General features: G+C 36.1%; 2 protein-coding genes across 3 annotated transcripts; both read left to right on the top strand.

Annotated features, from left to right (window-relative positions):
- The first annotated feature begins 645 nt into the window (after positions 1–645).
- Positions 646–12,315, top strand: LOC103716065 (low-specificity L-threonine aldolase 1-like). Of its 2 annotated transcripts, XM_039116588.3 has the most exons (10): positions 646–1,381; positions 2,088–2,608; positions 3,257–3,368; positions 3,938–3,988; positions 4,216–4,287; positions 4,362–4,494; positions 4,713–4,771; positions 4,897–4,997; positions 8,035–8,101; positions 8,190–12,315. In XM_039116588.3, exons 2-10 carry the CDS (start codon positions 2,166–2,168, stop codon positions 8,229–8,231), a joined length of 1,080 nt encoding a protein of 359 aa, XP_038972516.3. In that variant the 5' UTR covers positions 646–1,381; positions 2,088–2,165; the 3' UTR covers positions 8,232–12,315. The 2 variants fall into 2 exon arrangements, with proteins under 2 accessions (XP_038972516.3, XP_088575337.2); XM_088719211.2 differs by lacking the exon at positions 8,190–12,315 and having other exon boundaries at positions 8,035–8,180.
- A 1,969-nt stretch (positions 12,316–14,284) lies between these two features.
- LOC103716066 (low-specificity L-threonine aldolase 1-like) lies at positions 14,285–23,139 on the top strand. Its single transcript, XM_008803917.6, has 10 exons — positions 14,285–14,783; positions 15,166–15,642; positions 18,773–18,884; positions 19,470–19,520; positions 19,700–19,771; positions 19,846–19,978; positions 20,201–20,259; positions 20,388–20,488; positions 22,774–22,840; positions 22,934–23,139. The coding sequence occupies exons 2-10, from the start codon at positions 15,200–15,202 to the stop codon at positions 22,973–22,975; spliced, it is 1,080 nt and encodes a 359-aa protein (XP_008802139.3). The 5' UTR covers positions 14,285–14,783; positions 15,166–15,199; the 3' UTR covers positions 22,976–23,139.
- Positions 23,140–23,553: the final 414 nt, after the last annotated feature.

Below are 23,553 nucleotides of genomic sequence, written 5' to 3'. Positions count from 1 at the left end.
TTTTTGTGAATTGCTCCTAGCTTGATTAATATATAATCTTGAATAAGAATCCATGGGCCATTATGTTCCGCAATTTATAATAAATCGATAAGCTTGAATAAGAAGACATGGACATGATTTTTGATGGACTATTAGATTTGATCTACAGGCCACCATGTTCTACAATCTACAATAAATCAATATCCAAAATTGGCTTTAACTTTTAAAGGGCCAACCTCAATTGATCCAATTACCCAACAAGCCAATAAAGAGACAGGATCCTCATCACTTCACCATCAAACTAGAGATCTAAATTCTCAATTATGACATATATGCGTTGCCACTGTACAAGGCCTTTTTTTTTTTGCTACAAATAGAAGGTCCTTTCAATCATGCTCATTGTGTATGTGAAAGGTAGGTTGCTTCTAGTTTTAACCCTTAGGTATTATAAAAATAATTGTGAGAATCTGTATGAGCGTATGTTTAGTTCTACATCACATTAGAAAAATTTTGGATACTTATATAGGATTAAATAACTTGAATAATACCTTCTGACTAATCTTTTTTAGTGAAATTTTGGATCGTGACAAATGATATCAGAGTGTATCCGGTCCGTCATCTATACAGATTAGTGAACACTGCAATACAAGCCCCTGAGCTAATCATGGCTAGTTTTTTTGAATGAAATTTTGAGTTATATATATTTACTTATATACATATTTATTTACTAATCATAGAGAAAAGTGGAATATTTAGAACGACCACAAGTTAAGTGGGATCAAAATCAGGTAACGGTGATGAAAGGTTGAATTCAAACCCGGGCTAACCGGTCGGAACCAGGTCAAAACCCGACTGCCCGACGTGCCGTTCCCCGCTGCGTGCATTCAGCATGCGCGGAGCCGAATGTATGGTTTTGCCTCCGTTCCTTCTCTACGTGACGATGTTCTTCCCGCAGATACCGACGCCTGTCGTTCCTTGTCTTCTCCGCGTGTCAGAGACCGAGAGAAACATCCGATGGGCTGAGAAACCCAGTCCCAGTCTCGGTCTCAGAGAGACGTTTCCATGGTATTAATCAAGATGTGAAGAGACAACGAGAGAGGAAAGCAGAGGCGGGGAAAATAGGGCTAAGGTACGGTGCTGGGATTCCTGGGGTGGAACCTGGGTTTCTTTAGGGCTATAAATAGAAGATCGTCGATGCGTTGAGTGGATTCTGTGAGGACTCTGGCCTACTCTCTGTTTCCCATTCTCGTGTTTGGTCTCGAATTTGAGCCAAAGGTGGGACTTTTGGGAGTAGGGTTCTTGGCATTAGCCTGTGTTTGGTTTCTTGGACGTCGAGCACAAGGGGAAAGATTTCATCTTTTCAATTGCGAGGTTGGGTTTGCGAGCGAGCGAACGAACGAAGGTGAGGTTGTTATATTTTGTTTCTCCTCAAAGAAACAAGAATATTCTTTTATTATCTAATCTTCTTTACAAGAAGTAGAGCTATCGTTGTTACAGAAAAACGTAGTTGTTTGGGTCAAAGAAACAAACAAAAAAAAAAGATTGCATCTTTTCTAATTTGGTCCTCGTCAGGGACGGTTGATGCGGCTTGATGCTAGTTGCTGGTTTCTTTTTTATTGTTATTATTCGCTACGTTTCTTTATATTTTATTGTTAAATTATCTGCTAGGAGTCCTTAGGAACTTTGCTAGTTTCTCATTTTCTTTTAATTACGACGTTTCTTGATAATCAAAATTTTGTAGTTTCTTTACATTCTTAATAGATGTCAAATTACCAGCATCTTAATAGATGCCAAATTTCTTATTGAATTTCTTTACCAAGTTGACGAAGATCTTCGATAATTTGTTGAAAAAAGAACAACGTAAGTTTGTTAATTTTCTACTTTTCTTGTATTGTTTCTTTATATGTTTGCATATCTCAACCTCTTACCCCTATTTTATACAAAAAAGAAGAAAAAAATATTTCTTGGATTTTTGAATTTCCCTTTATGTATTATTACCCATAATCTGATTTTCTAAGAACAACAGCATGCAAAATTGCATGCAGTCTTCATCTCAAGATTCTTCTTATTTGTCTTCTTGTTGTTATGTATGTGTCTTGGACTACAAGGTTAAGAAGTTACAACTTAATTCTGATACCTTTTGAGGAAAGGAGTGAGGGCTGGTAGTATCTAAACAACATCTGAGAATGGTGAGAAGAACAGTGGATCTCCGATCGGACACTGTCACGAAGCCCACTGAGGCAATGCGGGCTGCCATGGCAAGAGCTGATGTTGATGACGACGTCTTGGGGTCAGACCCCACTGCCTACCACCTTGAATCCGAGATGGCAAAGATTACAGGCAAGGAAGCTGCACTCTTTGTGCCTTCAGGCACCATGGGAAACCTCATATCTGTGCTTGTCCATTGCGATGTAAGGGGCAGCGAGGTCATCATTGGGGACACTTCTCACATACATGTTTTAGAAAATGGAGGCATCTCGACCATTGGAGGCGTGCACCCAAAGACCGTGAAGAACAATCCTGATGGCACCATGGACATTGATAAGATCGAAGCAGCTATTAGATCTCCTGATGGAGAGCTCTTTTTCCCAACTACAAGGTTAATTTGCTTGGAGAACACACATGCTAAGTGAGTCTCTCTCTTTCTCTGGTCTTTTTTAAAATTAATACAACCATCTTAGTAACTGCGTTTTATGATTCACCTACATAAAAATCATGTTCCTAATTTTTTAGGTTTTATATGATTTCAAGCGATCTTCCATTAGGCTATCTTTCACATTCTGTAGACAAAGGAAAGATTATGTTCATGGATATTCTGGAAAATATTTAATATAGGACATCTGATATTACAAATTTGTTAGTTTTTGTAACATTGTTATTCCAAGGTTTTGCAGGTAGCTTTTTGTTATAGGAAAAGTTTGAAAAAACAATCATGCATCTGTTTGGTCTCATACTGACATCATCACTATTTTGTCATCATCCAATTAGACTCTTTCTTTCAGTTTTAACCTATGGCCGATGATTAACGTAAGAAGAATAACAATTATGCATGGGAATATGGAAGATGATTCTTTTCTTTTCAGAAATTTTTATGGGCTGTATTCTTGAAATGCCAACCATTTCCTCTAACTTCATGTTATAGTTCTAAATTCTAGGCTTTGTGAAAAATGCATAGCAGGATTTCTTGTGGTCATTGTAATACTATAGTCATGGAATGCATAATTTCTTCACAAGTTCACATTGCTTTGTTTGATAGCTTTCTTGGCTGTTGTGGCAGTTCTGGGGGGAGATGCCTTTCTGCAGAATATACAGACATGGTAGGAAAGATAGCTAAAAAGCATGGCCTGAAGCTTCATATTGATGGAGCACGCATCTTCAATGCTTCTGTAGTAAGTATCAGTAAGATCTTGTTGCTGGTTTATTTACCTTTAATGTAATTCATATATTTGTGTATGTGTTGAATTTTGACTTGTCATTTTTTAATTTAATGAATAGTTATAGTTAAAGGCTTAAAGAAACTGTCTTTTGGAGCTTATGTTGATTGAACAGTTTTCAATAAATTCTGTATAAATTTCTCTGGGTAGAACTTCCCAAAGAAAAAAGTCCTTGGTTCGAAAATAGTAAATTTTTGTTCGTTGTAGAAATGAACCAACTGGTGATAATGGTAATATGATTTTAACTTGACTAGTTAATGTCTTATAGGTTAGTGTTATCTATATTGCTTCTATCTTAACCATACATGTATGTACATGGTCAACATCACTTTAATTTACGACCCCCCACCCCACACACACACAAAAAAAATAATCACTTTGATTTGTGTTCATCTGTACATATTATTTGGCATTACTGCATTCGAGAAACAAGAATATGAACTTATTTATCGCATGAATTTGCATATTTAAGTTTATATGCTCTCATGCGATGTGTATCTGAATGTATCCAATCAATATGCCAGGCACTGAAGGTTCCTGTTCATAGGCTTCTACAAACTGCTGACTCAGCTTTGGTATGATTTAGCTTGTTCGCATCCTTTTATCTTTCATTCATGTTTGTTCAATTGTCCATTCTGAATGTTTGTTTTTATTGTTTATCAACCCAAGAATGAACTCTCTTTTCTTCTTCATTGCTTATTATGCATTTGGCCGTGAAATATACTGGCTCTGTCTCTAAAAAAAGGAAAAATAAATAAATAAAGATTGATTGTTTTTTATTTGTTATCCAATGATTATTCAGCTCTGCTTGTCAAAAGGGTTGGGTGCTCCAGTTGGATCTGTCATTGTAGGCTCAAAAGCCTTTATTGCTAAGGTAGTGGTCTACATATGAAGTTACTAGTATATTTATCCACATTACTTGTAATTATGATATTTAACTTCTCTCAGGCTAAAAGGCTAAGGAAAACCTTAGGTGGTGGCATGAGACAGGTTGGAGTCCTTTGTGCAGCAGCTTATGTTGCTCTGCAAGAAAACATCCGGAAGCTTGAGGATGATCATAGAAAAGCCAAAATTTTTGCAGGTCCTATATATTTCTCTTTTTAACTTACAACTAAATTTACTTTATGTCTAGTCATTTATTGGAAAGCATTCCTACCTTCTGACTTCTGATGATATATTCTAAGTACTTCCTTTGGCTGGGCTTAGTAGCTATCTCCACAAGAATCGAGTTAGCATTGAGTTCCATATTGTTAAATTGTTCAGAAGCATTTACTCTGTTCTCAATATTTATTTTTTCAGATGGGCTGAAACAAATCAAAGAATTGAGTATTGATGCAACCTCAGTGGAGACTAATATGGTTAGTATAACCTACCAGTCATAACATATGCTTTTGAAGTCTATGCTCATCAGTTTTTACCTGTGGGAGACCTACGTAATAATCATGGGTATTTAACTCTTTCATTTCCTCTTTATTGTGGACAGATTTTTTTTAGCATTGTAGATAGTTCACTCATGTCACCTAAAAGGCTCTGCCAAGTCTTGGAAGAACGTGGCGTACTTGCAATGCCGGCAAGCTCAACCAGGTTTGACCCAGGCAGCTGTCCACTAGGCTATTCTGTTTTATTGCTTACTTGTCTGCCATAGAATTGGAACTTCTGCATTTTCTTTTTCGAAAAGGAAGTTTTGCATATTCCTTCTAGTCAAAATAGAGTTAGGATATTAATGATTTCTTTGTTTTTGGGTGGATATTCACCTATATTAGAATGGAAGTTGTCTGTATTATATTCATTTTGTATAGTTTAGGATATTCTCCAACATTGATGCATGACACAAGTGTCAAGTGTCCAAGTGTCTAGAAGTATCTGACGTGGGAATCTTCTAAAAATCAGGTATAGGGATAGTTTATACAGAATTAAGCTTGTGACTTGCCTTATTTGCTGCTTATTTGTTAAAAATTATGTCTTGGATCACAGGGGAAAAATGTTCACAATGGATTGAATGTTTAAGGCTTAGTCTAAGGTATAATATGGAAATCCTGATCTCAATACGAAATTCTTGGTGTTTCTGGTTACTGGACAAATAAAGTAGTTGAGTAACAAATTAGAAGAATTAGCACAAATACTAAAGGATATTGGGTTTACAATTAGTGAATTATGTTATTATGAAGAAACTGATGCATGGAGCAAGTGAAGAAAAAATTACTTGAAATAAAGAAAATCAAAATGCTTGGTGTCTTTTCTCCTCCTAGGAATGTATCAGTGGAGATCTCACTACCAATATGTCCTAGGCAAGGCTTTAAGTCCCCGAGGGATGGGGGGCATCCCGGCCATCGCGTCCAATTCTTGTGAGAAAACGGGACTGGGTCTAGGTCGGGACTCTGGAACCTATCCATGCAAAGAAAGAAGAAAAAAAGAAAAGAAAGAAAGGAAGGAAATATGAAAAAAGGGAAAAAGTGAAAAGAAAGAAACAAAGAAATTAAGAAGAAAAAGAATGAAGGGAAGAAAAGAAGGAAGGAAGGAAAGAGAAAAAAGAAGAAAAAGGAAAGAAAGACGCAAAGGATGAGGTAAGAAAAAGAAAGAAGACAAAGGAAAGAAAGAAAAGTAAAGAAGAAGGAAGAAAAGAAGGAAGAAAGGAAAGAAGCAAAAGAAAGGAAGAAAGAAAAAAGAAAAGATAAAATGAAAGGAAAGGAAAGAAGAAGACGAAAGAAATGGAGGGTACCTATGGGACTCTCGATTAGGACTGCCACTGGGGTGGGGCAGGATAATAGGACATCCCATTCTATGGAGAAACCGGGACACCCCCGTCCCATGGAATTTAACACCTTGGTCCTATGTATCATGATATATCTAGATTTTTATGACGGAACTTAGGATTAGGATGTTAGTTATACAGAATATTTCTGTTTTTTTATTTAATCTTCTGCAGAAGACATGATTATTTGCACTAGGAGGGTTGTTTTTGGATTCATTGATTTATGTTGGCCCCTTCTACACAAAGACGTAAAATGAAGGAGAAAAAAGTCCTCCAGCCAAATTTTAGGAGAGCAAAATCTGTGCTCTACTACTATTACTAGTTGGGAAACAACATAGGGTCAATAGAGAAGAGACAAGCGAACCAGGGAAGGTAACAGAGGAAGAGGGACACGAGCTAGGGGGGAAATAGGTGATGGCAAAAAAAATGGTGAAGAAAAGGGGAAAGAATGGAGAAGAGAGGAACGAAATTAGACAGGGAGTGTTTTAGCAAAGAAACAGGTAGTGGAATTGCCTAGCATTACATATGCCTGGTCCAACTTCGTATAGAAGATTGTTAGAACTTATATTCCTAAGCCTCATATCACATAATGGGACAATTTTATAAAGGAAAAAAAAAGATCAGATAAAGGAAAGCTTGGCCATCCATACTATTATAAAATGAGTTAAATTTTGTGAACTTTGTTTCGTATATATAGATTATGAATGAACTTTTGCATGTAACTTATCTTTTTGTCTTTTGCATGATGAGTTATATTCTTATGCTTTAATAAATCTATGTCTCGATTCAAGAATTCATGGTTTTGCATGCCGATGCATGCGAGTGATTGCTTAATTGATGCATATCTGATCTAACTTGGATTTGTCCATTCTAGAGTGTGACTACCAGCATCAGTTATCACTTAGAGGCTTATCACCTTCATGATTGGATTCCACACCTAACAAAAAGAACTTTATCTTGTGTGTCTTTTTAAATGTTAAAACAATTTTCTAACAATTCTTGAGTTTTTTAGTTGAAAACTTGAAATAGTTTGTCCCCACTATTTCAAAAACTTGGCGAAGAAATAAATGTTTAGACAGAAATTTCTATTTGCAATGTCAAATTTGTGGCATTTATAAAATGAAAAATAAAAATGAAAAACTTTGTTGGATTAGAAAATCCTTCAAAAATAATTGTCACAATAGTAATCTAGTTTTAGTTCTGTGTTTGATTATTTTCATAGGACTAGGCACATTTGAGATTTTTTTTCCTAGACCTGACCTTTACTTTGGTATACATCTTTATGATGCATGACCAAGTCCTTGCAGTTTTTTGTGTGAAGAACTCTGAACATGAGATTAGAGATACATTGTTGTAGGTTTATTTTCCATGTCATTGTGTATTTGTATTTGATTTTCTACCCTGGGGATAGGAGTTTTGAAAATGATCAGTTACCTAGGAACTAATAGCTATAGGTTTGGTGTATTACTTCATAGGGAGCAGCAATAATGCCCAGAGCTCTATTTATTTAGACTCCTACACAAATTTTAGTTAGCCTGGCTGCACATTCTTTCCTACAACTGTATGTTTAATGAAAACAAAATAGCTAGTGTATATTTGATCTGTTGATGAAGATCAGGTTAGGAGATTACCTCCTAACATCAAAGTACATTGGTTGTGGGAAATTTGATTGGCATCGCTTTTGCTTGTTGCTTTATTGATATTATAGTCATTATGAAAATTTAACAATCTCTCTTTAGATGACAGTCTACTTGCCTAAGTCTCAAAACTTGTTTCTAAATACTAATATTTTTTATTAATAAGGATAAAAATGCTGCACTACATTTGAACTGGAGGTATTGTGACTGCATTGTTTTTCACATGTTTCAGTGTCAGGCTTGTCCTCCATTACCAAATTTCTGAGAATGATGTATACTATGCATTAACATGTATTAAGGTAAACCAACGACTGATCTATTCTTCTCTTACACTTCAAGCAGATGATTTCTTATATGACATTGATATTTGAAACTTTTTTTCCCCAGCAAGTTGTTCAACAGATAGTGACTAATGGTACTGCAGAATGAGGCGGGAGCCATCAATTTAATAATTTTCTTCTTTCTGATTTCACCAGTGCCTTTGATGAAAGTTGCAAAAATTTGTATTGATCCCTTCCTCAAACATTTGATTTGCTTATTATTCAACATACCCATCTGACCTAGAATAATTTATACATGGCTTGATGGTCGTGGTTATGTTTAAATCTACATGTTCATCTTCTTTATGGACCTGCTTATGTTGTTATATCCATATTAATGCTAGTTGCTGTTAGTGGATGTGTATGTTGTAAGGATGGGTGATGCTGAAGTTTGTTTGTGCTATCACTTAATGAGTATTTGGAATTTAAATGAAATGTAAATGAATAAAGCATGTTAGATTGTTGTTTGATACCTAATATGGCATGGAGTGACAATCTAGCACTGAACAAGTTGAAGAGTTAAATGTTAGTTCAATGGTGATTGGAAAGTTAACAGTGAAAATATCCTTGGCAAGTTTGGGAACATGTAAAACATGAAATACTGAAAGTTAGCCAGTGATGTCATACCGCGAGCAAGAATACCCTAGGGTGTAACCAGTAAAGGAGAGTCATCATCAGATGATATTTGAAAAGGGCTTTGAAGTGGTGATGAATGAGACAGAATGGAGGCATCGACAGTTATATAGCCAGTACGACAATCATTTGAAGAGGCTCCATAATCAACTATTTAATTAGATTTAGAAGTATCATTTTAGCAAGAGCAGATGTACTAGAGGTTGAAGAAGTTGATATGGCATAGTGCAGTAGACCTTGGTAGCAAAAATGAGCTTCTTAGGCTGATCAAGATTGTCCAAAATATGTTGCGATAACATATTCATACATAGGATCTTGTAACTGTAGTGACTGCAATGGTGGAATAATCATTTTCTTCCTGGTATGGAAGTCCACAAAATGTGACCTAAGGCCTACAATATTTGCAAAAAGTTTTATACTAGTTGTGATTATCATACTTGATAATCAAAGGATCCCTCTAACTCCAAATCATCTCCCCCAACATTATTGGTGGTAAAACACATCGAGAGCCAATATCAAACATTCAATGCAAGAAAACTGATGCAAGATACTCCAGGATGTCAAAGAAAGAGAGAGCATGATCAAATTATGGTGTATGATCAAATAAGCTAGGCTTATTGCCTTGGTTGGGATTGCAAGCACTCAACTCAATGATAGGGTCCCTGCTTTAGAAAGTTGATGGGCACCACTATTCAAGTGTCACTGCTTGTTGCACATGCTGTTATGGGCCTTGGAGCAGAGTTCCTAGCCAAGGCTGTCAGTAGTCGGACTTGCAGCAAAACTGTAGCTTCAAGTGCAGAAAGTGAAACTAAAGGAAACAGCTATAAACTAAGCAAACAACCATCCCTTTATAATGCTAGTCACATTGTTTTATCCACTCCGTCTGAGTTAGAGCATTATGATGACTAGATTTCTGAAGTTTCTGCTGAAGGTGAACGCCAATATATGCCATTTATGTTGATGGTTATATTTGTTACACCTGGCTTTATCATATCTAATCCCAATCCCATGATAAACCCAAACCATGCCCTGCTCACTCTAGAGGCTATGAGCCCAAGAAAAGCTCCACAAAGCTCATCTTGTATGCTCTGGTATCAATAAGGCTAACTTAGTCATGGATCTCAGGTTTTGGGAATTAGAAATAGGTTATATAGTGGATATGGTTTGAAGTGAGTGACCACCAAGCCTAGTTCTAACTTATTATTTGGTATGCTTCGGCACGCTTCAACAGATGCATTGTAAAATTGGATCCAATGAGTGGTGATAAAATATTGAAATCTGGATGATGTTTGGTGCCCAGCATGTTTGGATGTGGTCATGAGCATATTCATAGATCTAATAAAATATTACTAGGATACATTATGTGTTTGTTTCATACGATATAATTGAACTTGAAGAGAATAATAGCCAAATTTGTAGAAGTAAAGGCTATTTGCTGATCCTCGTAATGACAAAGGAACTAATCCAGGGGAATGCACAGATATTTGTTGGGACATTTGAATCTCGATAGAACTACTCTGTGGGTTCACATGTTGAGGACATAAGAAAGAACAAAGAATGCTCCCATGTGGCAGCTGCTTCAGACTGCAGTTGTTCAGAAGTGGAATTTTGTGGACCATTGGAGATATGCATGATCATTTACTAGATGATTGATATTTAGATAATATTCTGAACCAAGATTCTGAAAATTCAGTTTCAGCTGGAAAAAATAAGTTTTGGTTTCGGCATTTGTGGTCAAAAATTATAAAATATCAGCTAAAATAGGAAAGATTAATAAAGAAAGAAATATAAAGTAAGTCAAGAAAATAAAATAGACATTGTTTTTAAATTTATTATTGTCCCAGGAATTTGGGTTCCAGATTGAAATAATAAAAATTATTTCTAAAAATACAATTACAAAATCTGGTTTACAATGTATTATATCATTCAGTGTATAAGTCAATTCAACATATGGGATTCCAATGCCTTATGAGATTTTTTTTTTTTAATTTTTTTTTTTTGAGAATGAAGGTAGGAGGAAGCCATTTGAAATTGGGGTGAGGGCAAGAGTTGAACCCAGGTTAGGTATCCAATGCCCAATGACTTTACCAAGTCAGTTGGCACCCTCCTTATGAGATTTGAGTTTAGGAGAGACAAACTCATGCTTAAAAAATTGCTTTCCCATAAAATCTTTATACTTTTGAATATTTTTAAAAGTTGCAAAATCTAATTTTTAGTCTATCAAACATGCTTCTTAGCATCTAAAAACTATAGAAACTGATAAAAAGATGAGCATTATAGCTTGTGCAAGCACTTTATATGGCTTCATTTGTCACTTAAAGCAGAACAATCCAGAGCCAGCCCTGATTTTGGATTGGTTTTGGCTGAAAGGGAAACATTTTGGTTTTGATTTTAGATTTCTAAGTGAAACTTAAAAACGTGCTTTTAATCCTACCTTGCTTTATATTCTTGATCCCGAGGATCCTAGGAAGTTGATGGTGGTCGGTAAACTTATTTGTGATGGGAGGTGGCTGTCAATAGTTTGAGCAACTTGCTTTGAAGGACATAATGGAGTGGATTAAGAGCACCTTGAAGAACCTTGAAAGTAGTGATTATATTTGGACGTTGAAAGCAACAGGGAGCATTTTTGGTGAACTTGTTAAATAAATTGTTGTTGACTTAAAGGGTGAGGAATACTTGATGGAGGAGAGCGAGATGTGGTATGAAGGAATATTTGCTGTGGCAGTGAGGGTCTTATTTTTAAAAGCTGCAATTGGGTTGGGTGAAAAACCTAAGCATCACTACGAAATTATGGTCAATGCCAGACCTGTTGTGTCCTTGCTGCGTGAATGGAAAGGACTGATGACTATATGTACCATGAGTGCTGCTGAGAATTCAGCCAAAGCCGAGGTTAGGATAATTGCATTGGGGCATCATTGCAGAAGCCATAGTCTTTTAAGGATAGTATGCAAATATATGCATATATTGACCTGAACAGAAAGTAGGAACTAGGAAGGTTTTCTTGCATGAGAATTTTATTATAATGAAATTCATCTGAGTTCCAGTTCATCTAAGAAAACAATATCAGAATGTACTTATTGAAGTTGCACCTTGTGAGATATATCTACTTATGTGGATATTTCACTTTTGCATTTTGATCCTTTCAGTCATGAATCTCTTACATTGGTTTTCAAGGATATGATATGCACACTATCCAGCCATAGCCAAAATTTGCCATCATCATTTTGTCTGAAGCAAGGTTTGCCATTTTGGTATCGAACCCCATACTGATGCTATGCTAGCATAGTATCAGTACGGTATGGTATGGAATTTTTTTGATATACCGAGTGTCGGTATGCTACCTATACCGAGAGCTGGTACTGAATCGGTACGGTATGGTTGCCCCATACCGTCCGGTTCGGGCCGGTACAACATATCATGATCTAAAGGTTTGATTAGATATTAGGAGAATACTTTTCCCAAGGGCAAATATTCTGTTATTCTATGTAGTTGTTTTACCAAAATCATTTTGACCAATTACTAGTGCATATATACGATACATCAAAAGTAACTACATACGTGTCTTTTGTGGTTCTCTTTGGCATATTATCTATTGATACATGCATACATACTTATAATGTCTTTTGTGGTTGTCGCTTTGGCATATTATCTATTGATTCTCATCATTATTATTGTTGCTATTATCATCTTAAGAAGCTTACATGGTGCTTTGATCCTTATTTGTCATTCAAGGACTGGAATAATATGTTCAGATATACAGGCTGCCCTCAGGAAAATAACTAGTGTTGCAACAGAACTTGGATGATTTTATGCTTTTTACAGAAGCAGGAATAATTGGCAGCTTCATACAGACTCTGGCCTTTTTTCTGTTGGGAATGCAGATTCTGTGGTTCATCAGAGAAGTTCACAAATAAAGAGAACTGGAATCACACTTTGTGGCCTGTTGGGAATATGTATGGCGACTGTGGTCATCCCTAGTTTACCAATGGAAGATCATGCTGCAGAGAGATATTAAGGACAGGGAGTTATTAAGTAGTAGTGGAAGATCATACTTCAAAGAGAGATGACACTTGTTTGAGGTCCAACTCTGCAGTCAATTGTTGTTGCAATGTTGTGGAAGGTGAAATAATTTGTTGAATCTAGTGGAGACAACAATATTCTGATTCGCTGAAAGATCGGTTCAAATCACAGTTCTCCCCACTGCAGAATCCGAAGATAACTGATAGGGTCTTCTAAATACTGTACCTTGGTAATGATATCATATTTGTGCTGACGGAATCCCTTCTGCCCATCATGACATGCAGGCCCGGCATACGGTTTCAATCATTTTTCCTCATCAGATTTTTTTTTGACAGATAAGAGTTCAAAGAAGCATCAAATGATTTCAATGGTAGGGTTCCATCAAGAAATTATCCGTCATCGGCCGGTCAGAGTGGAATGTTTGAATTTACATTGTTAGTTACTAATGAGCTGCTTGTGTAGGCATTACTTGTGTGCCTTTCTACCAAAGAGAGGAAATGATCGGGCCCATCCAAAAGAACGGTGCTATTTGTGTTTCGAACAGGTGCAAAGCATCAGATCGATGAACTCTTATTTTATTACCTGAAAAAGGAAATGGCAATTCAAAGGTGTTCGTTCATCAGCAGACATGGTGAAGATGGTTATCAAAATGACCACCATTAAGTTTACGTGTTTCTTTTTTCTTTCCCTTTTATTGGAGAAAAATACAGTAAGGACTCTACTAGTATGAAGGATGCCAGTTGATTGATCTAAAGATGGCTGGTATTCAGTGCATGCATATGCTTGGCTGGTATCCAAAGATATATGACTCAACATGTAAGACTGAGTGCAGTGATGACAAAGATATATACTTTTGTTTTTTCAAAGAGTCCTTTAGTTGCCGCCCTCTGTTCTTGTTGTCTAATTTCCTTGGCAATTTATAGTAGTTAGAGATATGTGACTCAACATGTAAGACTTCAGTATGGTGATGATAGTAGCAAATTTGTATTTTACTTTCTTAGAAGCCGCCTAATTGTCGCCATTCATTCGAATATGACCACAATTTTTAGAAGATGTGCCGAGCAATGAGAAGGAAACATGACATTCAAATGTCAATGTCAGATGTAGGAGCCTAAAGCACATTCCCCACAAGATGTTACCTTTGGGTCCCCACTATAATTGTTGATTATTTTATCGGTCAATTCGATGCTTTGTTGCTACTCAGAAAGGCAAGAATCTAGGCGTTTCTAACTAAATCCTTCTCCAAAATCACTCTATGCATCACCGAGAGCATCACAATTGAAATTGGTGAAGTACACGAGTCATGCGGGTGACAAGTACACGAGAGTCACAGGGAGTTGTGTGGATATATCCTATCAATCACGGCACAATGGAAACTGGAGTGGAAAATAGGATAGTGTGGGAAAGTATTAATAAGTATTAATAACAATGAACGTAACATTGCTATGGCTCCTCCAGCAAAATTTTGAGTACCTCCCGTTACATTCCCCCATGAAATAATATAATGTAAGTTCTTAATGCTTATGGAAACGATAAAGAAGTAAAATACTTGATGAAGAACGACGTATTGAGGAGCAATATCGTTATTTTTTCCGGTAAAACGGGGTCCGTTAATTGAAGATGTCGGCGCAGCCATTGATACCATGGCCGCCCGCTACTTTGGACGTCCGGACCAAAAAATATCGGGCCTTCTTATTTCGACGCGACGTGTTCAATTCACGCCAACGGATCGCGATGGAGGAAGCTAAATGGAAAGTAATGAACAGGATTCCAGAATTTAGAAGAACATGCAAACGAGGACTCCATGAAGTCTCTTAGGGTTAGGGTTTTAAAGGCAAGGAGTGGCGGAGAGGCTCCCCCACCTTGCTCGACGAAAGGTGGGATATTTGGAGGAGCATTCGGTGGAATTCTGGGATTTTGGGATTCTTTTCGCGAACGAATTGGCCTTCTCTCGGAAGGAGGAGGCAAGTGTACAAAGTTTTCATTGAAGCTGGGTTTAAGACCAAAGGTAAGATTTTTCATTGAAGAAATAAAAGAAGATTTTTATCAATTTTATCTTTATCGGAGTTTTAGAAGGAGACTTCTAGTTTTTTATCTACTTATTAATCGCGGAAATTCGTATCGAATTTGACGGGAAAATCTTGCCAATCTGTGGTTTTGGAACCATTGGATTGTCGGGCTTTCCTCTCCAGACCATTGGTGAAGATTTTATCAATGTTAGGTCTAGAGCCCATTGGTTGCACGCCTGAGATCGGCTGCTGATGCTGAATCGGGCTCTCTGCCTCGTACAATAGAGTTTATTTGGTAAATTTGCTAGATAATTTAGGAATTTTGTTTGAATTTCTGAGTGTATTTTGATGAAATGCTCTGCTGTTCGTTGTTTTTGCTAGATAAAATTCTGAAGTGTAGGAACAACGCCAGACAATGGTGATGAGAATTGTAGACCTCCGATCTGACACGGTCACGAAACCCACGGAGGCGATGCGAGCTGCCATGGCGAGCGCCGATGTGGACGACGACGTTTTGGGCTCCGACCCCACCGCCCACCGCTTCGAATCCGAGATGGCGAGGGTCATGGGGAAGGAAGCCGCTCTCTTCGTGCCCTCGGGCACCATGGGAAATCTCATATCGGTGCTTGTCCATTGTGAGGTCAGGGGCAGCGAGGTCATCCTTGGGGACAATTCCCACATACATGTCTACGAAAATGGAGGCATATCGACCATTGGAGGCGTGCACCCGAGGACCGTGAAGAACAATCCCAACGGCACCATGGATCTCGATCAGATCGAAGCAGCTATTAGGCATCCCGAGGGAGCACTCTACTACCCAACTACTAGGTTAATTTGCTTGGAGAATACGCATGCTAAGTGAGTGTCATTCTCTGTCACTCTCCTTAATTTTTTTTTTTTTTCCCGAGAAAGCTCCTTAATATATTTGGCTATTGACTTGTGGGAATCTTTTAGAGTCTGTGCCATTAAAAATGTTCTTTTTAAGAATTCACCAGTGGCTAATATTTAAGACCAACCTTTTGCTGTTTGAGAATCCATCTTGCAGTAGCCGAGGTTAACTCATGTTCATTCCTGATTATTTTTCATGCCCTGCCTTTGGACCATATACGACCTTGGTAAACTCTTCTCTTAATTCTGCTGAATCCTCACTGTGTCAGCATAACTAGGGTCCATTCAGCTGTCTACTTGCCCAACATTTAGTAGGACACAAGTTTCAAACTTTTCTAGGAATGGTGGGGTTGTGGGGTTCTGTTGCTTGTGAAAAGTGTGAGTATTCCTCTCTTACTTTTCTATTATTTCTTCTGTCCCTTTCCAATGTTTAGTGACTTACCACCTGATGCCTATTTTTTATACTTGCCTAACTTTGTGTGGACCTAGTTCCAAGAAGAGGGCTTTCATTTTTTTTGCAATGATGAGATCTATGTGTCTTAATACCTTAAGGAGACAGAACAGGGTTGTGATGCAGTCCTTATGGCGAAGGTTATTGCTCGTATGAACCGTTGATGCAATTATGGGACATGACGTAGTAAAAACGTCTTCAGTTTAAGACCAACTTACAGAAGGATATTGATGAAACCATCAGGAAATGACTGGAAATCTATCTATCAGTGGTTTACCTGCTGACAGCAGTTTCTTTTAGTTTTATAGGCCTCCTTTACAGAGAATGAAATTAAATTATCTTCCTACAGCTTTCTTAATTGCATGGCATGGAATTTTGTTGCCACTATTATAAGCTCTTTTACTTGGATGCTCCTAGATTGATAGGACCAACTACCTGCTCGCCTGAAACTTTTCTTATGTTCGTTTGTGACAAATGCCACTGTTTCACATGTAACATTGTGGCATTTGATATCAGCTGGTCTTTGATTGAACTTTGGTTGAAATTTTTCAAATATATTTCATATGGTGAATACTAACAAATAGAACGATCCTAGAAATTCATAAGCATATTTAAAGGATGACATTGAATACTCTAAGAAAAAATAAAAAAACACTGACCTTTCTTCTGATCATTCTGTTTCATTCCTGTTACGCTATATGTACTTGAGATACACCCCCTTCGTTATTTCTAAGCTTTCAATAATCTGGTGTATCCTGCAGTTCTGTTGAAACCCTACCTTCTGAACAAAACTATATGTGTACAAACTTCATATTTTTAGACGTTAATTGAGTTTCGAGAGGGTTGTTTATTTGGAGGGTGAGATATTCCTTTAACTATTTTATATTAAATTCTTTTCTCATTTGTTTTATTCCTTAGTGACTTTCCAAGCATTTTTTTCCATAAAGCATAGTTTACTTTTTGTGAAACAAATTCTGGAAGAGGTTTACATTTGCTTTTGATAAAGAAATTTTTGTAGCAATCTATTTGGTGGATAGGTATGGGTCTTTAGATGAGTTGTTAATGAAATAAATATTTATATAACCTCGTCTGAGGTGGTACTCAAGCTGGAATCTGCACTTCTTTTATCGGACTGTTTGATGATTGATCCGCTAGTTGGATGGCATCTTTTGATATCATGATTTATCTTTTGTGTTTTATTAACCACAATCATGACAATCAAGCTTGAGTCTACTCATATATGTTCAACCAACCACTTATTCTTGTTCCTTGTTATTGGAAGCTATATCTTTTATTCCTCTCAGCTTTTTCAAGTCCATTTTCAAAATTTTTTGTCCAAATTAATACATGATTGGCCCCTGTAGTTGCAGAAACAACTGTTAGAAACTTAGAATGGTTTGATATGAATGAATTTGTTCATAGCAATTCCCGTGAATCAGATCAATTAATCTTATCAAATTGAACCATGTTACTTCATTAATATATATTGATATATATGCGATATATAGATTTATGTATGTATGTATGTATAGATATAGGTATGTGTGTATAGATACATAGATATAGGTATGTGTGTATAGATACATAGATATATGTATGCGTGTATAGATACATAGATATGTGCATGTATGTATAGATATATAGATATGTGTATGTATGTATAGATATATAGATATGTGTATCTACATATAATAGATAAATGTAATATATATATGTATCTATAATGTGTGTGAGTGTGTGTGTGTGTGTACATGTATATGTATGTATGTGTGTGTGTGTGCGTGTGCGCGCCTGAGCTTGGATTTTCTTATTCCTTGCCAACAAATTATGGACATTTATTCTGCAAAATTTGATACAAACTCAACTCACACTTCTTACCAGGGCTTTCTTAGATCTTTGGTGTGCAAGCCAATGCCATCTCATTGAACTTTCTTCTTACTTTTGACGATATATTTTCCTATCATACCAAATATTTATTGGAGTATCCTAATTTCGCCCACAATTATTTCACGTATTTTAATTAATTTTCTATATAAAATTCTCATTTTTGTATCAGCTCATATACAGGTGCATGTCATCTTTCTTTCAACAATCTCATTCAATTTGTAGATAAAGAAAAACATATTTAGTAAATGATATTTCCTTTTACATATCTGTTAGCTATCAGTTATCCTGAGGACTTGAAAGTAGCTTTTGTAGGATATAAGATCAGAATAATACTTCATGCATCTGTTTGTTCTCTTACCAATATAATATGTTAGGTTGTTGTCAGTTATTTGCTTCTTTTTAGTTTTAACTTATGACTGATGAGTAATGTAAAAGCAAATAAAAATAATTTTGATGAAATGGAACCTGTTACCCCTTTAGTGCACATGCAATAGTGTGCTTTTTTTTGGGGGGAAACGTCAGCCATTCCCTTTAACTTATGCACTGTTAGAGTTTGGGTCTAGGATAGCCAAACTCATCTTTTATAGAGATAAGTTGTGCACAAATATTTGAAACACCTCCCAAGTTTTGAAGCTGGAACCTCCTCCAAACATAGGAGGGGTGTGATTGTCTACTGCCCAGTTCGCATGTTATATTAAAATTACTGGTAGCACGGTTTCTGCAAATTGATGTTATTTAATAGCTTCCTAATTGCCGCTGCAGTTGTGGGGGAAGATGCATTTCTTCAGAATATACAGACAGGGTAGGAGAGATAGCTAAAAAGCATGGTTTAAAGCTTCATATTGATGGAGCACGCATCTTTAATGCTTCAGTTGTAAGTATTTAACACCTTTAAATATAAAGTTAATCAATTTTATTTTTTTTTAAAATCTGAACTGCAGGTTTCTGTTCACTGTGGGTGCAGTTTAAGTTAGCTGTCCAACGCCTTTATTTCTTTCATCTATTCCTTATATCCCAAAAGTTTGTCATGCAGTTTCCTAGAAAAAAAAAATTGATGGTATCTAAAAGGCTTAGCATTTTGATGTTTTGTAGTTGAAAGAGCATCATTTAACAGAAACTAGATATTCACCAAAAACAAAACCAAAAAAAAAGGAAACTAGATAAGTTTCATTGATTATGAACATGTTAGGTTTTTTCTTTTTTAATGTCATAGGTATGATAGCAGAACTTTAATCTTCAGTATATGAAGGATTCACATTTGTTATTATAGTCTATGACTTTCTATTTTACTTATGTAATGTATGTGCTATCAGAATCAGTTTGATCTGTATATATCCATAATTTTGGTATGTTTGAGAAACAAGAACATGAACTTGTACACAACATTTTTTTTTCAATACCTATGCTTGTTTGCCTTCATAGAATTTGGGTATCTAACTATACCCATTTAATATGCTAGGCACTGGGGGTTCCTGTTCATAGGCTGGTGCAAGCTGCTGACTCGGTTTCGGTATGATGAGTTGTGTTTCTCCTATTTTTCTTCATTAACCTTTGTTTAATTGTTCATTGTGGGTATATTTTCTTTCTATTTATCAACAGAAGAACGAACTCTTCTGTTATGTGTTGCTTTTCAGAATTTAGGCTGTGAAACAGGCTGATTCTTTATTTATTGTGCAATGGACAATTCAGGTGTGCATGTCAAAAGGATTGGGTGCTCCAATTGGATCTGTTATTGTAGGCTCAAGCGAGTTTATTACTAAGGTATTGGCATATATATAGTTACTAATATATCTCTCCACAGAATTCTTATGAATCCAGAAATTAACTTATTTCAGGCTAGAAGGCTTAGGAAAACCTTAGGTGGTGGGATGAGACAGGTTGGAGTCCTTTGTGCAGCAGCTTATGTTGCTTTGCGAGATAATGTGGGAAAGCTTGAGGATGATCACAAAAAGGCCAAACTGTTTGCAGGTTATAAATATATTTTCATCGTTTGACTTTCAGCTGGCTTTGTTCTCATGTCTAGTCTGTTTAGTGAAAGGTTTTTTCTCCTTCCACACATATATTCAAAGTAATTGTTTTGCTGTTTTTAGTGGCTTATCTTCACAATAAGGAACTTTACATTTTACATACTGTTCAATTGTTCAGAAGCATTTACTCTTTTGTCAATGTCATTCTGATTTTTTTTTTCAGATGGATTGAAACAAATCAAAGAACTAACTGTTGATACATCTTCAGTGGAGACAAATATGGTTAGTACATTGGTCATAATTAGCTTTATTTTATGAAATCAATATACAAGATACTAGCAAATTTTCTGTGGACGACATTTAGGACTTGGGAAAAGTTAATTCTTCCATTTTGTCTTCTTTGTGGATAGGTATTTTTTGATATTGTAGAGAGTTCGCATATATCACCTGAAAGGCTCTGTCAAGTCCTGGAAGAGCATGGTGTACTTGCAATGCCAGCAAGCTCCACAAGGTGCAATCCCGAGCTGTTGCCTCCAAGTTGTTCTGTTTTGTTGCTTTCTGCTCCTTCACAGAGCTGAAAGATTTGCATAGTCAGTTTGGTTAAACAGCATTAGAATTTCTTTGATTCTTAACTTTCTGCATTCATATTCAATGTAGCAGTTGTCTTTAATGAATTCATTCCTTGGTATATTTATGGTTCTGTAACCTAGTTGGATCAGGGCAACTGTTCCCAACTTCCTGCTGAAGCATCCTATGCTGACAATGGTTGACACAGGAGTAGGATTTGGACTGATTTAATTGAGTTTATTCACTAAAAATTTAGGTTGGAATTTAGAAAGATACATGATGGATTGAAAGTTTAGGGCTTAGTTTGAGGAAGAAATAATGAATTTTTGATTTGGTTATTAAATTCTTTGGGTTTCTGGTTGCTTGACAACTAAAGTAATGGAGAAATTTGGAAAATTAACATTAATAAATGAAGAAACTAGGTTCTATGATTAAATAACTGTTTTTGAGTTCATGTAGAAACTAACAAGCAGATCTAAAGCGATAAACAAAATAATTGATCAAAATAAAAGGAAAAAGCTCAGTGTTGCTCCCAAAGAGATGAAAGAGAGTAATTTCATAACCAAGTTGTCTTTGGCATGATAATATACTCGGGTTTGTAAGATAGGGCTTAAGATTAGGGTGTTACTTATGCAGGATATTTCCATTCTTTCTGCTGTCGTTATATAATTTTCTGCACCAATAGTTAATTCACTAACTGGGAGGCTTGATCTGCTGTATGTTAATTTGTTTGGCCCCTTATTTACCTGTACACAGAGCAGGTGTATGGGTGGGGGTGTGGGTCTCTTGGAAATGTTTCAAGTAAGAAATCACAACGAAGCAAGTGACAATGTGTCTGGAAGATCGTGTCACTAGTAGACAGATCAAAGCTGAATTGTCAATTCCTAAAGACAGCCAATGAACTTCATATGCCAACTACGTGAAATACAGCATATCAATAGAAGTGAATTCACATAACCAGAACGATAGATTATATTCCTCATTATTTAATTGTAGTTTAATTACTTCTAGGGCACACACCCAACCCTTTAAGGACAGGTAAGCCAGTTTCTACCAAATAAGGCCTCATGCAAAACGTGAACATCAAGTTTCCTCTCATGCAAAAGTCATGGCTGTATCTATATTAAGCTCTTATCAAAGGTTAATTCCTCTTGTAAGCTCGAGCATTGACTTTCTTTGTATCAATAGTTCCTATTTTGCAAGTCAAATTTGTGGCAACTGTAGATATATTGGAGAAATCAAAGATCTTTTACATCTAGAAAAAAATATATATTAATTTCATACAGACGGCATCTATTTTTTGCAATATAAATAATTTTAGTCCTTTGTTTGATTATTTACCTAGGAATCATGATTTTTGAGCATTTTAGAGCTTATAGTTACCTCAGTATGATGCCTTTGTGATGAAGGGCCATGGTGCAATTTCTGTGTTCAGAACCCTGAACATGATATTTGGCATTAGAAAACATGTATTTTAGGTTCGTTTTTTATGTCACTAGGTGTCTGCATTTGATTTTCTAGCTTTGCAATGAAACTTGGAGAATGATTAGTTATGTGGGAACTCGTATTTTTCTCAAAAAAATGTGACGACTAGCTATTGTTTTGGTATGATACCTCAAAATGCACGGCCATTCTCCCTATAGATCTTTTTGGTCAAAATTTTTATCATGGTTTTTAGTAAGCTTTGCAGCAAATACATTTTCCACCACCACATGCTATAATGGACCTAATATAGCTAATTTTTCTTTTTTTCTGATGGTATCACTCAGGGTAACAAATCTATTGACCTCCTGAAATTGGAATAGATTGGTTATGAAAAATTTGATTACCATTTCTGTAGGTTTGCTTATGTGTTGCTTGGTCGATATTATAATCATCATTTCTCATAGCAGTCTCTTAATATATGACAGTCTACTCTTCCAGTCTAAAGCCCAAATGACTGATTGATAAGTAAAAACATGCAGTGATGCAATTAAATTCTGAAATATTATTACTTATGACTTGGATTTTCATTTCTTTCAGGGTTAGGCATGTTGTCTGTAGAGTGACATTCGCTATTGTATTGCTTGGTTGATATTATAATCGTTATTTCTTCTTGCATTCTCTTAAGAGATGACAGTCTACCTTTACAGTCTTACGCCCAAATGACTAGTATTGATAGATAAGAATATTTAGCAACACATTTAAATTTTGAGATATTCTTAACACATTGATTTTCATTTCTTTCAGTGTCAGGCTTGTCGTCCATCACCAAATTTTAGAGAGTGACATCCGCTATGTACTGGCATGTATGAAGGTAATCCCACAACCAATCTATTCTATTATACTTTCACACTTCAAGTTGATTTCCTACACGACTTTGATTCTTAAATTGTCGTCCCCCTTTCAGCAAGCTGTTCAAGAATTATCAACTGATGGTATCACAAAATGAGACTCAGTCATCAACTTATTGTTATTTTTTCTGATCTCATAGATGCAGTCAATGAAAAGGTGCAAGAATTTGTCATTCTTCTTTCTCAAACATTTGATGTAACTATAATTCAGTATAAATAATTATTGAGCCTTCTTGTCTATTTCAGAGGCCCTTAACTTAAATTTCTCCAAATTAATGCCTGTTCTTATTGGTGTTCATGTTTTATTGATGATTTTGTGGGGTACATGGCATATCGTCTGACTAAATTCACCTATGGGTCCAACTATAAATGACTAAGATGGTTCCCGACCATCCATTGGTCAAGCTAAAATATCTACCATGAACATATTTAGATAACACGGATCTTTGTAACTTAGTGACATGCCATACTTATAAATTATAAATTTCCTGCTGAAATTTGGTTTCCCCCCCCCCCCCCCCCCCCCATGTATAGTTTAGCAGCTTGATGATGTGGCCATTGTGAGGCTTGAATCATATATTTATTTACCCTATCAACCTAGTTATAGTTATAAATCTCATTCTCAAGGTTATGTATAAGAAGTTTTATACATTTGGATTTTTTATTTATAACTCTT

Source organism: Phoenix dactylifera, chromosome 3 (assembly GCF_051530095.1).
Source record: "Phoenix dactylifera cultivar Ajwa chromosome 3, Ajwa_hap1_PhDact_Kaust_v1.1, whole genome shotgun sequence".
In the NCBI taxonomy this organism is placed as follows: domain Eukaryota; kingdom Viridiplantae; phylum Streptophyta; class Magnoliopsida; order Arecales; family Arecaceae; genus Phoenix; species Phoenix dactylifera.
Note: the sequence above shows the minus strand (reverse complement) of the source record. Positions and strands in the feature narration are given on the sequence as shown.

What these genes read in the sequence shown, in the direction of transcription:
- LOC103716066 (XM_008803917.6), top strand. Translation starts at nt 15,200, where the DNA reads ATGGTGATGAGAATTGTAGACCTCCGATCTGACACGGTCACGAAACCC. An exon ending in TTGGAGAATACGCATGCTAA is followed by an intron (nt 15,643 to 18,772) that starts GTGAGTGTCATT and finishes TTGCCGCTGCAG; the next exon opens with TTGTGGGGGAAGATGCATTT. An exon ending in ATGTACTGGCATGTATGAAG is followed by an intron (nt 22,841 to 22,933) that starts GTAATCCCACAA and finishes TCCCCCTTTCAG; the next exon opens with CAAGCTGTTCAAGAATTATC.
- LOC103716065 (XM_088719211.2), top strand. Translation starts at nt 2,166, where the DNA reads ATGGTGAGAAGAACAGTGGATCTCCGATCGGACACTGTCACGAAGCCC. An exon ending in AAACTGCTGACTCAGCTTTG is followed by an intron (nt 3,989 to 4,215) that starts GTATGATTTAGC and finishes ATGATTATTCAG; the next exon opens with CTCTGCTTGTCAAAAGGGTT. An exon ending in ATGCCGGCAAGCTCAACCAG is followed by an intron (nt 4,998 to 8,034) that starts GTTTGACCCAGG and finishes CACATGTTTCAG; the next exon opens with TGTCAGGCTTGTCCTCCATT.